Raw genomic sequence first — 15,006 nt, 5'->3', positions numbered from 1 at the left:
TATGGGGATCCCTGGGTGGCGCAGCGGTTTAGCGCCTGCCTTTGGCCCAGGGCGTGATCCTGGAGACCCGGGATCGAATCCCACGTCAGGCTCCCGGTGCATGGAGCCTGCTTCTCCCTCTGCCTGTGTCTCTGCTTCTGTGTGTGTGTGTGTGTGTTTGTGTGTGTGTGTGACTATCATAAATAAATTAAAAAAAAATAAAAAATAAATAAATTTGTCTATGCAACTAAAGTGACTATGTAACTAAAGTAAAACAATTAAAATATATGACATGGGCTCATCCCATTTATATATATATAAACACAATCTCTCTCTCTCTCTCTCTCTCTCTCTCTCTCTCTCTCTATATATATATATATATATATATACAATCTCTATATACCTATCTCTGTCTCTATATGAAAGCTAGCTAAAATTTCATTTTCTCTCTTCATTGTCCTATGAATGGTATTTTTATAGGGTTTGAAAGATGAGAATTGTTTATAGAAGATGGCAGAGGGGAAGAAATCTGCTGGGAAGTAGGCAGCAAAGGGACACAGAATCACAGATATTGACATTTCCAGACCATCTTTTGTCAATATACTCCTTAATGTAAATCATGATGTTGAGATTAGGGCTACAGGGCCAGATTTTAATAAAAACCTCCTCTTTCACAACAAATTCAAAAGATCCATTGTTAATTCGGTGATTACTCTATGTGAAAGATGCGTTTGAGGTAAGTTTTTAGATATAAATGAAGTTTTGGATGAGATTTCTCAGTGGCCCCCTGCACACATTCTCATGAAAGCCTTGAATAACCTTCCTGTCACCCGGGCACTACTGCATGGTAGTCTTTTGACAGGTGCTTTTATTTTATTTTTTTAATTATACAGAAAATTATACTGAAACCCAAGTCCAGGGGAAAAATTCTAGAAATCTATTTTCTCTTTGAAGATCTATACCTGTAACTTAGACCATCTACCATGTGGACGAGATCAATAACATGTACACTGGCTTTTAGGCGGTAAAACACTAGAAGGCCTGTTTGTGAAGAAATATGCAACGGAAGTTGTCTAATCTTTTGTTCTGTACATACAGCTTTACATATAGATTCAGATTAACAATCGATTTCTTCTCGTAGTTGAAGTGAGTGCTATTATCACCATATTCGAACGGAGGAGGCAAATAGTAAAATGACATGCCCAGAGTTACGCAGTGACAGGGCAAGGATCCACTCACTCAATGTCTTTCTCAACAGCTGTTGTTCACGCAGGGCATGTGGGCCCTGGAAATAAAGGCTACACAGACTTCTGTCTGTCGAGTGAACACTGGAATGGCAAAGGACCAGGAATTCTCTCTATATTCAATGGTTGTCTTAGCAAATTTGTTCTTCTCGATCTGATTGTTTCAGATGAAAGGCAACTGAAATTATTATATCATCAGCTGCATTATAAATTTATAATAAGGGAAATACAAGCCTATTCCATATAGTCAGAGAGGTGGATGGACAGATGGATAATTAGATATGGATACAAGTGTACAAATTGTAAATCTCTGAAATACCAGCCTCTATCATGTTAAAGTCGTAACGTGACTTCATGTCGACTCTGCTTTTTGATTTCTTTATTCTATTTATTCAATTTAGCATTTCCATGAATGTAACATTATATATGAACGGCTTCCTGCTTAAATGATTTTATATATTTTTTTAAAATAAACAGATAGCTAGTATTTTAGGAAAACTGAAGTGTCCATCCTTCTTAGAACTTGATGACTTGTATGCAGGACTGAAAGGTCTACAAAATGATGAGAGTCTCAAAGTACACTTCCTTCCTCTGCATTATTCTAAGATAAGAGTCTGCAGAGCTGGCTTTTCTTTGTACTTTCAAACTAAAATACTCAAAACATGTAAATGGGAAAATAGTTACTGATTTTTATCCCCACTTGACAGAATAATGAGAAACATTTTTTTTCAAATGGAAATTTATTTTTGAAACATTGTGTAGTGAGTAACAATGCATTTTAACTGAAAATTTCTGATTCATATTCCTCATACAGCAACGTAATATTTGTGAAGGAAAAAACAGGTGTTTGGTTAAAGAAATTGGGAAAGCAGTGAATGTGTTGATAATTTACCAAACTATAGACAAAGCTCAAATCTTCCATACATGTGCTTCACTTATCCTAAATTTAAAGTCGATTTCAGTAAAAAAAAAAAAAATAAATAAAATAATAATAATAATAATAAAAAATAATAATAATACCAAACTAACAAGTAAAGATTGTTCTAAAAGATCAAGGTTCACAAATGCAAAAATAAGAGAGAAAAAATAGAACAAAGGCATTCACATTATCATGTGAGTAGAGAGAGAAACTATCAATAAAAATAGAGGTCGTCAATATTATTTTGAACCTATCCCTCAGCCTATCGCTGTGTTTTTTGCAGGCACCAGGGGGCATCTGCCCTGAGAATAGAGTATTAGCACTTTCTGCCTATTTTACGAATTAATCGATGTGGCATACAGAAGCTCCACTTATGGGACGAGTGCAGAAAGTGGAGCAGAACAAGAGAAAAAGCAAAGCTCATGAAATAAAAGAAAGAAGAGGTCTTCCCTCAAGCATTAATATTCAATATTTTTTCCTGGCTCTATGATACACAAATGCAGCTAATGATATTTCTGTGGTGGCTATCATATCCCACGTGGAAGGACCACCTAGGATAAATAACATGTTGTAACCTCCCTATTAATAATGTGGCGTAAGAAAAAATAATAATCATGTGGCCTAAGAAACAAAACAAAACAAAACAAAACAAACCCCCAGCAATGTGATCTAATAACACGGATGGCATATCCCATATAAAATTCAAGGCAAACTTCTTTTTTTTTTTTTTTTTTTCTGGATTTAAAAAGATGCTTTTGGCTAACCAACAGTTAGGATGCTCTGACAACTTGCAGAGTCTATAATTAAGGAAAAATGAGAAGGCTGGGCCAAGACGTTAGCGTCTGTGAGCTGCAGGCCACAGAGGCACAAATGGTCCGTCACCAAAACTTTATTTTTTCATTCTCCCTCCCTCTGCCTTCCCTGCCCACCAGACCTTCTGAAGTCTGCAGGTTTTAGCATATTCCAGTCCTACCCCTTCGTTGTCACCTCAACAGCTGGGATCTCCTGTTTCTCTTCCCATGGGAAGCCAAAGGATTACAATCACTACGCCTACCTTGGAAAAATAACCACCAATTTCTTTATATGCATTTACATAGAAACATCATTTATATCAAGTATTTTTAAGTTTAAACTACCTGGACATCTCCCCTGGGTTCTACAATTTTAATCCTGAGTCAGAGTGTTCTAGGATAGTGAAAGTCCTAGCAAAGTAACTCCATCTGGTTGGATTCAGTTAGTTGGTACTGTTCTTGCTGCCGTGTAGACTTTACCTCAAAATATACTGACCAAGGGTTCGGTTGGGTTGTTCTGTGTAAATACTGATCATCTGTACCATCTCCACTCACTTAGGGACAGGTTAACTTCATAATTCTTTTGACTGAAACGGTCAACTTGAAATTGCTGAAATATGTCTACTACGAAGCCTATAATATTTTGACATTTCCTTACAAAAAGTTGAACCTTAAAATACAGTGACATCTCATATTATGGAGACATTACTCTTCCACCGACTTCAGATTTCTCAAACAGTGCTCAGATCCCCAAGAGCGATTCCCAAAAGCTTGAGAATCGCCCAACTTTTGTTTGAAGTTACATACTTGATCCCTGTCTTAGCTTTAAGGATTTTTCAGTAACAAGCAAAAAAAAAAAAAAAAAAACGAACAAAGACACAAACTTTCTCACCAGGAAATTAGAAGTACACTGGAAGATCAATTTTAGAGAGAGGCACAGTGACAAAATTAGTTAAATATCACAGCCTGAAATTGGAGAAAGAGAAAAAAAAATAGATAAAGCTCTTTGCACAGGGACCATCATGGGATGTTAGTTGAGATGACCCTCGGACATCAGGGAAATAGTAAATTATAGTTAGTGGCCTCTGACTGAGCAAGTAGGAAAATATGTGCGATCTAACTTCTATCCAAAATATGTTATACTAAAAACAATTGCTTTGGCGCAGTAAGGAGTAGGCCCTGGAGTTCAGTGGTATAGGTCATTATTGGCCAAAATTTAATATGCATACGAGCCACCTTGGGATCTTGTGAGAACGTGGATCTTGTGTAGCAGACCTGGGGGCGTGAGCAAGATTCTATATTTCTAACAAGCTAATGTTAGAATGCCATATTTCTTTCCAGTTAATGCTGGCAGTTTTTCCAGCAAGGGTATAGAAGGTATTGATTTCCCATAATGTCAGATAAATGAGATGTTCCTGCATTTGATCTCAAGTACTTTTTGAAACCTGAAATTAAAACACACTACTTCTATACGTTGGCAAGTTTATGTTACATACAGTTCATTCCCTTTGGAAATAAGGAAAGAGCATTATAATCAACTATTTTTAAACTGTGAAACATGTGAGATAGAAATTAATAACAGTGCATTTTTCAGTTTCTTTCAACCGTATAATAAGCATGCATGAGTGAATTTTATTGAAATCTGAACTTGGTCAATACTGTGCAAAATTTGAGGTGAACTCTATAGCATACGAAGTCATATTCAATAAAATTCTGAATTTTCTCCTAAATTATATTGTGTCATCCTTTTAACATCTGGAGAGTATGCAACACACAAGGCAAGTTTCTGGGAGTCTTCTTCTTCTTCTTCTTCTTCTTTTTTTTTTTTTTTTTTTTTGGTTGGGGGGGAAGGATGCTTGGTTTTCATTTCGGTTAATTGTGAGACACTGTGCTTTGTTCCATGGTGAAAAATCAAGGCTGTGTTCTTTGATAAAAAGAAATGCCCAGGCAATCATTTTCTGGTTCTGCAGTTTATGCACATAAATATTATGGGTATTAAAATATTCTATAAATAAACTGTAGGGGGGGGAGTGATATACTGTAATACACTCAAAGCTGTGGATTTATACCTTCCGTAGGCATTTCACATATTATATAAATTCTTGACCCTGCCAAATTCCTTTACAAAATATTCATGACCAATGACATTAATGTGAGACTTCTCTGATCTTACTACATCCTCCAAACTGAAGTTGTGGTTCTAGATGCATTATTGCCTATTAGATCCTTTCCCACCTCAGGAAGCTTTTGCTGAAGGTGAGATTTCTGTGATGCTCCAAATTATTATTTAACTTCCGATGGCGAAACTAAATCACCTGCTACGTTTGGTGTGGACGGAGTGTTCATGAAGCGTGTGTGCACAGGGGTCAGGGTGAGGAGACATCGGGGAAATCACGAATGGCATTTATAAAAAAGATGTGATTTCACGTGTTCCTTCAAAGGGCCACGGATTTGTATGTAAAAACCTAAAAAAACTGTATATCGGACAATAAGGAAAATAGGCTCATGATTCTAAATAATTTACAGAAGATTCTCACATTTGCTATCACTTTGTAATTCTATCTTTCCTTTAAAAAATCAGGATGGTATAGACAGCAACTGTATAAACCCAATACCTGTAAAATCCTCTAATATAAATTTTTCCCTTATTTGTTTTTTTATGAAAAGTAAATTCACATGTACCAAAAAAAGTTCTGTGAAGCTAGAGATGAAGAGTAATCTAGGTTAATCGACAAAATATAAATGATTACTTAGTAAATTACTTCTTGTTTATTAAAATGAAAAAAAAATCAAAACCCAACCAAACAGCTTGAACGATAAGTTTAAATGATAGGTTATTTAGGGACTTGAGAATCTGTCCAAAAAAGATTTTTCTGGGAAGAACAGTTCATTAATACAAAGGCGAGTGCAAATTCGTCTCTTGTCAAACTTTAAAGCATATGGTTCAAAGTTTTAGCTTGTGTGCCTGATATAAATTCCATACCTTTTTTTTTCTCAGTGACAATAAAAAGCACAGTTTATTAAAAACTGAAGTAAAAATCAAAATAACTTGTTAAAAACGCTGTCACAGTTTTGTCATTGGTATGTGGAGGTTGTTCCAGGGACCCATCCAAAGCTCCTCGTCGTCGGAGTGCGTGTGGTCGCCGTGGAATTGCAAAGGCTCCTTGATGTTCGTAGTGTCACCCATGGGCACCTGTTCCCCTGGGCTTCTCAGCCTGGGCCCCAGCGGCTGCCCTGCAGGACTGTCGGCCCCCACGGGCCCGGGGGCAAACGTCACCAGAGTCGGCCTCGGGTTCATCTTCTCCGTGGAGAAGGGCCCCTTGGACAATGTGTTCAGGGGAACATTCTCTTCCTGTGTCACCGCCAGCCTGTCGAGTTTCTTAAAGTGCCTCCCCAGGCGGCCCGGGGAGGAAGCTTTCAGGGTGTCAGCGAGGCAGGCCCGGCGGGTCCTCACCACCGACCCGTTCTGGGCGATGTAGATGTTGCCATTGACGTGGCTGTGCACACTGGGGTGCTGCAGGCGGTTTGGCTGGCACTCAGGGGCACTGTCCTCCCCGGGGGAGCTGCCTTCATACCCACGATCCACCACCAGCTTGATCATTCTTTTTCTCGCCCACTGCCAAGGAAAAAGACACAAAGGAGTCACCATCTCAGGAATTGGTGGGGGGGGGGGGAGCAAAGGTCACAAGGCCTGGAAACCTCAAAGACATGGATAGGAAGCTATGGAAGGCTTAAAGAACTCAAGGGAGAGAGAGAGAGAGAGAGAGAGAGGCAACTCTTCATGAACATCAGATTCTTTCCTGCCAATGGTCAACTGGTTTTAGAGCCTACCTTCTTTTTCTTTTAATTTTTTTTTAAGATTTCATTTATTATGAGAGACACACGGAGAGAGAGAGGCAGAGACAGAGGCAGAGGGAGAGGTAGGCTCCTTGCAAGGAGTCCAATGTGGGACTCGATCCCGGATCCCGGGATCATGCCTGCCCTTCGGCCCGGAGCTGAAGGCAGACTCTCAACCACCCAGGCATCGCTAGAGCCTAACTTCTGAAGAAAGTTTGTTGCTCAGCTAAGAAGCAGACATACCAGGAAGCACGGGTGTTCTTTTTGATGAAATTACTGCTTTCCATGAAAAAAAAATTTAAAAAAATTTATATTTAAGTAAGGATCTGATCCAGTGTGTGACAGTTGCTCTACTCTTTGAGGAAGTTAAATTGAAGGGGGCGCACAGTATTAGGATATTATGTTCATACTAACACTTCCTTTTCCCAAATGTTAAAGATATTTTTTTTTTTACCCTACGTTATTTTAATTCCTAATTCATACTCCAGTATTAGCCAGACTTTTTGTATTGACTTCAAGTATCCTGATTTTCTGGATCATTTCACTTAAATATATGTGACCTAGAAAGAAAATACCTTCCCATCCCCAATAGTTTATCCAGTAATACACAGAAATGAATTATTGTCAACTTTCTTCTAGAATGCAATGGACATTGCCATAAATTTATAAGATTTTTACCAATCCACATTAGAAATGGCAAAGAGGAAAGGTTAACCGATGCTAGGTTACTCTCAAAATAGTATCACATTTTTAGAATATGTGAACTACCAACGTGTGGTACTAAGTAAGCCATTCTTTTTGATTTCCAGATCTATATTTCAAACTTAATATGTTTACTTACCCAGAAAAAAGTTTTGTAAACATTTAATTATATTCACTTTTTTTTTTTCTAAATCCATCTTAACCTATATGCACCATGGAAAAGAAATAGTATAAATTTAATTTTTAAACTCCGTTTCATTTATCTCCTAATATTTGAAATGGCCATCTACAAACCTATCTGAACATGTTTGTGACTTTTTTTTTTTTATAATACTTTTGCCAAATGAAAGATACATATATGCAAAAGTAGAGTCTTCGAGATCTCATTTGTTGCAGGTTTGGTCCTAAGGATTTACTGTCTACAGATGAAATAACCGCCCCCCCCCCCCCATGCATTCATAAAATTCATTGCACTAGGCAGGACATCACTGGTGATATAATATTGCCAGACAGCATGAACAGAAACCCCACTAGGGAGTATTAAATTTTGATGAATTGCTGGTCTTGACAATTGCTAACTTAAGAAAGAGGAGTCTGTTCTGCCCTAATACAGTGTAGTGTGCAAGTCTGTTGTAGAGAATCTATGCTCACTTTAACAGCGTGCTTCCACTCTTAGGTCAGATAAAGATCAAGACCATGTTTCTCCCCTCAAGTGTCATTCCAGAAAGCACACAGAAGGCACTGCACACAAGAGGCTGGTCACTGCACACTCCCACCTCCTGGTCCCCGAATCAGAGTGCCGTGTTGTAGCCCTCAGAGCTGGTTCCTGGGGACCTCTCCCGGCGTGCGTCCCTGCTGTTGGCATAAGGGGGCACCTGAAAGCCCCAGGGGCCCCCAGACTGGCTTTCGCTGCTGCTGCTGCTGCTGCTGCTGCCACTACTGCCCGGCTCAGACTCCTCCTCACTGTCCACACCTCGCTCTACCGAAGCAGACTCTGTGCTGGCCTCCTCGGTGGCCTCTAGAGCCACTGCCTCCTCCGCGGGGCCCAGCTCACTTTCCTCTCCTGCTGTTGGTTCCTCCTCCTCCTTCTCCTCTTCCACTGGGGGCTCTTCCTCTGGCTCTTCAGGAGGCCCCTTTTTTCTACTTTTGACTTCCTTGACCTCTTCCACAACGGGCCTTCTTCTGGCAAGAAAGATGTTTTTCCTGGCCTTCTCCCCTTCTGACTCTGTGGATTCTGACTCTTCTGACTCTGGAGTAGAGCTCTCCTCCTCCTCGGAGGGCGTCTCTGACTCAGACTCCTCTTCTGTGGTCTCTGACTCGCTGAACTCGGATTCCTCTTCACTGTACTCAGTGTAGTCACTGGAGGACTCCTCCTCAGACTCCACCGTGCTTTCCGTAGCCTCCTCCTGGTCCAGAGTGAGCTTTAAATAATCCTTCTCTGCCTCCTCAAGGCGTCTCTGCCACTCTTCCCCCTCTAGATCGGCGAGGGCCCTTCTGTCCGCTAGCCCTCGAACTTTCTTGAAAATCATTGGGAAGATCCTGGCTCTCTTCCATGTCGTGTATGTGGGCTCGGCTGGTGGCGGCTTCTCAATGGTGACAACTACTTCTTCCTCCTCACTAGGCTCTCTAATTTCAACTTTGGGCTTTTTAATTTTCTTTGCCTTTTCCTGAAAATCATGAAAATGCAATTGAACTGTAAGCTGGGGGATGGTTGTGAGGTGACCTTGTCCCACACAGGTCAAGCAGAGGTGACTCTGCAGGGTTCTAAGTAGTTTCAAAGAACAACCACACAGTTCTCCACCTGCTATTCCCACTGCATACAGTTGGAAAGTGATCACGAGAAAATATTTTATTTTGGCTTGTACATTAGAATACTAAAATCTAAGGCTTTGCCATTGTTTTCTTATTCTGAGTTTATTTTACATCTTAGATCAAAGGAGAAGGAAGCAATCATTGCCTCTCCTCTTCTCCCTCCCTACACTTTGATTAATAGTTTTATGTGTTTTCTTTAACAAAATCGTAATCAGGAGATTATGATACTTTAATTGACTAATTTCTGTGATATGTGGCTATATTCTTAATTTGGCACAGGGTAAAGCTATAGGGACATGTATTTGTTTTCATTTTTGTTTTGGATAAATGTTCCATGTAAATTTTACAGGCAAAGTATATAAATGACTCGTGAATTAAAACCTACATGACATAATTCTATTAAAATATTGGTGTCATATTCTGTTTCAGTCTGATAACTGTGCTTTTTCATGATTTTTAGGTACGCTGGACAATGTGGGAACCAAAGTAACCATTGTTTTGCAACATGATTTTTATGTGTTCCATTGTAATGTTACATTTATGAAGTGCCATTTAGGATTTTAGAAAATATAAACTTTATGGTGGCTTTATTCCAGATAGTTAGCATTTCAGAGAAGGAAATAAATTAAGCTTATACAACAATTAATTTCCTTCTATAAACAAGGCAGTGAAATGGCCCACGTTATAAATTTCTAAGGGAAGCAAGTACTAAGTGAATAGGATTTCTGATTTTTGACATTTTTTTGCAGCCTGCTATTCAAGTGGGGTTCAACATTATGGCATTACCTCTTCCTCCTCGTACTCCTCCTCCTCCTCGGCTTCACCAACTACCTCACCATACTCCTCTGGTCCAGCCGGTGGTAACAGGCGGCGACGGCTCCCATACTGCGGCATCTCATACCTGAAACAGAAACTTACAGCCTTCAACATGTTTCCATGTGGTCTTTGTAACCATGACTCATTTCTGTTTTCTTCGTTGTTTTCATCATTCCATCAACAGATATGTATATAGCACCTGTTGTGCTCCTTGTCAACTAGTCACAAAACCATAAGTAAGAACTCTAAGTTGATGGGCCAGTGGTTTTTACCACGATGGTACCCAGGGATAACAGTACAAAGAGTCAGGTTATTTCAGATTTAAGTTTGGGGAGAGACTAGGGTTTAGAGAGGGGCATATCCCACCTTAATTAGTTGAAGAATTTAGAACATGAAATAGGATCTTTGTAAACTAATAGCTTATTCAGAACAGAATGTCTCTAACTCTACACTGAAGATCTGCTTCAGACATGGTCTGGAATGGTATTTACATTCCTCTTCTGTATTTTTAGAAAGCAGTTAATATGTGTGTAGAGTGACCTGAAATGCTTATTACTGGCTTCTGAAAGATGGTTTCTTCTTAATTTCTCTTGGGCAAATCTTGAGGCTGACTAGTTAGATAAAATGTTAAAAATCTCACATGTGAGAAATGGTGAATTCAGGAATTGAGCAAATATGTTTGACTTCTATTTCTCATGTAAATAATTTTGAATCATTTTACTGCATCATTAGCGTTATAGTCGATATCACCATAGAACAGCAAACCAGAAATGAATACAGAAAGGTGGATAAAACTTGATTGAAACTAAAAGCAGATACGTAATTCTTTTCCAAAGATGAAACTGATGAAGTGGTATTTATAACGCAAATGCTAGTAATAATGATAACTCCTTATTATTCACAAAAATATTGATACCGGATAAAAAAAAATCTGAAGATGTACCCATGCTCATAACTGTAATAATCTTGTCCGTATTCCTGGCCAGGATCAATTCCAGACTCCATGGATAACTCCTATTGTTCAGAAAGAGAAATTGCATTTGAAAATAAATTCTTATCACATTTCAGGTCAAACGAATTCAGATTTATTTCCAGACCTAGATTCCCATGACTCTCAGAACGCTCCTGCCAAAAAACTTTAATTACAAGTGTTAGTCAGACATATTCAAAACTTCTTTTTCTGGCTATAACTATTTTACATGAAATAAAGTTATGTTTTTACAACTGAGGGGGTAAAAAAAAGTACATTTTTCTAATGGTGACTCTGTTAGAGATTACAGATGAGCTTATTCCTTGTTCTTGGGTAATTTTTATTTTTATTTTATTTATTTTATTTTCTTGGGTAATTTTTAAAACTATCAATAGACAGTTAATACTTCACTCTATTTTAACTTGTATTATTAATGGACTTTAGCCTTGAGAAAAATTACAAAGTTACCTTCAGCATTGTTTCACTTCCTGATAATAGCTTCATAGCATGCATAGCACTTTTATGCATCACATTTATTTTTATGAAAGGATCTGATGATAATCATTTATATGTTAATTAAATATGACATTAATGTGTGGTATCTCTCAAGGATGTTTACATTTTAAAATATACTGCTAGTTCTGGATTTAATTATTTAAAAAATTGTCAGGTTGGCAGCCCTTTCAAAGATTCCAGTTCTAAATTCTAAGTAATACTGATTTTTGTCAGTCTGTTCTTAAAGATATTTTTCCTGAGACACACAGATATAATTAGTTTCAAATAACTATTACATTCAATTTCAATATATTTTCATGTTTAATTATATTTTAACATTTCCAGGAGGCTGAACTGCAAAAGTGCATTAACCACATGAATTGTGCAATGACATAAAAGGGAGGGAGGAAAAAGTGTAGGTACCCCTAGGAAAATGGGTGGGTATTTATGCCTAAGATCACCTATTATTTACATAAGAATTAATTTTGTTGGTCCAAAAAATTTTTTTTGTTGGTCCAGATTTAGTAACAAGTCAGGAAAAAAGTGTCTTCTGAAGGCACATGTGTCATTAAAAAGTGTGAAACCACAGCCTTCGTGGTGGGTATGGACAATGACCCTCCCTTTGCTTTGTCACTTTAAACAACTGATTTAGTTGCCAAAATTCTAACCAGAAAATGCTATCCAAAATCTGAATTTGGATTTCTCTTGAAAATTAAAAAGCTGGCAGCATTGGGCTCTATTTCTATGTCATGAATTTAGTTGGTGGCACTACTCCTTGCAGCGATCATGTTCTCTCCGGGCCACCGCCTGTCCTCTGGCACAATGTTTGCACCCATCGCCAAAGTTGGGTCTTCCTTGTGCTCTTCTTTCATATCTAATAACCTCCATTTGCTTCTATCACTTCCCTCCATACTTCTTCACATTCCTCCTCTCTGGTGACTTTACAGCTTACAAATACCATATGCCGAGGAATCCAATTTCAATGTTAGAACTGCTACAGTGTACCCACAAGATTGGCTCAAACAAACAGACAGGAAGATCAGCAGTACCATGTGTTAGCAGGGACATGGAGCAACTAGAACTCTCATACATTTTGGGGGAGATTATAAATCCACCAAATCCTTTGGAAAAATGGCAATAGTAAGAAAGTCAAATATATGCATATCTTTTCACAAAAATCCAATATAGTTTAGTTGATATGCTAAACATAAATGGGCACAACTGTGCACCACAGTATATCATTTGTGACAGCTGAAAGCTGGGGCCAATGCACAAGTCCATGAGATACACATGACTACCTCACACGGTAGCAGAGATGACACTCCCAGACAGAATGAGGAGCAAAACAAGTCAGGTACACATGAAACACATGATTCTATATAATCTTATTTATATAAACTTTTAAAATAGACCAACTAATGTGTGTCTTACAAGCTAGGCAAGAAGTTTTCAATCCATGATAGGTGTAACTTGGATAAACCTCATTGGCTACACTATGGCTACTGTGCAGTAAAAGTCTACATTTTGACAGAAGAAAATCCTGCCATTTGTGTCAGCCTGGGTGGGAACTGAGGATGTTACACTGGAGAAAACAAGCAAGACACAGAAAGGCAAATGTGGGATGGTATAAATTCTGTGTGGAATAAAAAAAAATACATAAAAATAAATAAAAAGTCAAATTCATAGAAATGGAGGTTAGAAAAGTAGTTGTCAGGGGCTAGGGATGAGGGAAGTAGGGAAAGCTGGTAAAAGGGTGCAAATCTTAACTACAAGATGAGAAAGTTCTGAAGACTGAATGTGTCACATGGTGACTGCAGTTGGTAACAATGAATGTGTAATTGAGATTTGGTAAAAAAGAGAACTTAACTGTTCTTACCAAATAGCAAATCACCACAATGTAGACTTTAAATATCTTACAATTTTGTCAATTATACTTCAACAAAGCTGAAACTTTTGGATAGATAGATATAGATACAGATATGGATATGGAGAGATATAGCCTTAAAATACTTCTCTTAGGGGTTAAAATAGAAGCCTGGTGAATGGTTAGGGAAAGGAGAAATAATATCTTCATGTTGACAGGGAAAGGCTTGATTTCTGGAGACCAAGCTTTGTAAAAATTTATCTAGTTGTGCAGTATGATCTGTATACCTCTATGTCTGTAGTTCTAATTCAACAAAAAGTGTTCATTACAGAAAGGGGATGGGAAATGAGGTCAACAGAGGTCAGTAAGAATTGGGGCAAAGTTAAAGTTTAAATTTAAGTTATTCAAACTAAATGACTTTATATACGTGTGTGTGTGTGTGTGTGTGTGTGTGTGTTTCCATATTGGTAGGCTTAGACTTTTGAAGCATCTAAAACCCAATGTGATTATACTGGCTTAAAAGAAGTAAATTGATCTCAGAACTAATACTTTGAAACTGCTGGGCCAGTGTGTGCTTAATCTAAAATGGAGACTATGTATTATGAAAAGACCACCAAATGTTTCTGAAGTTGAATCCTAAATTTTCATCAATGGAAGAATGGATAAAGAAAATGCAGTATGTAAATATAGTGGAATATCAGTCAGGCCTTAAAAAGGAAGGCAGTTGTCACTATATGCAACAACGAGGATGCACGTGGAGGACATTACACCGGGTGAGATAAATTGGTCACAGTGGGACAAATGCTGCATGATTCTGTGGTGCAAAATATTGAAAATTATCAGTCTCAGAGAAGCAGGAAATATAATGATGTTGCTAGATGGTGGGGAGTGGGCAAAATTTCAGCTGGAATAAAGTTTCAGTTAAGCGGGATGGAAAATCACACTGTGTTATGATAGTTAACCACACTGCATTCTACACTTAAAATTTGTTAAAAGGGAAGAACTCAAATTAATGTGTTCTTACAATTAAAAACAAAAAAAAAACTATTTTGAAGTTGAAATTCAATAACTTTTAGCAATAATGAGGGTATTATGCTGAGTGATAGAAGTCAATCGGAGAAGGACAAACAGTGTATGTTCTCATTCATTTGGGGAATATAAATAATAGTGAAAGGGAATATAAGGGAAAGGAGAAGAAATGTGTGGGAAATATCAGAAAGGGAGACAGAACATGAAGACTCCTAACTCTGGGAAACGAACTAGGGGTGGTGGAAGGGGAGGAGGGTGGGGGGTGGGGGTGAGTGGGTGATGGGCACTGAGGGGGACACTTGATGGGATGAGCACTGGGTGTTATTCTGTATGTTGGTAAATTGAACACCAATAAAAAATTAATTTATTAAAAAATAATGAAAACAAATATTTATAGAAACATAATGAAACTGAGCGGATTTCAGATGTTAAGAGTTAGAATCCAGTAATTTTCTTTACACATACTTATCTTTTTTTTTTCCTAAAGGGAGAATAAAGCTCAGCTTGTGCTAGTTCTGATTATATATATATACACACTGGCCTCAAAA

At 38.1% G+C, this 15,006-nt stretch overlaps 1 protein-coding gene across 1 annotated transcript in view; it reads right to left on the bottom strand.

The window, feature by feature from the left end:
* Nucleotides 1-5,679: 5,679 nt before the first annotated feature.
* PCDH15 (protocadherin related 15) overlaps nucleotides 5,680-15,006 on the bottom strand; it is a 906,505-nt gene continuing 897,178 nt past the window's right edge. The window contains 3 exon segments of the mRNA XM_035706656.2: nucleotides 5,680-6,549; nucleotides 10,071-10,185; nucleotides 11,044-11,114. Coding sequence (XP_035562549.1) covers nucleotides 5,998-6,549; nucleotides 10,071-10,185; nucleotides 11,044-11,114 — 738 coding nt within the window. The 3' untranslated portion in view covers nucleotides 5,680-5,997.

This window comes from Canis lupus, chromosome 26 (assembly GCF_003254725.2).
Source record: "Canis lupus dingo isolate Sandy chromosome 26, ASM325472v2, whole genome shotgun sequence".
NCBI lineage: Eukaryota > Metazoa > Chordata > Mammalia > Carnivora > Canidae > Canis > Canis lupus.
The sequence above is the reverse complement of the archived record's forward strand: the minus strand, read 5'-3'. Positions and strand labels throughout refer to the sequence as shown.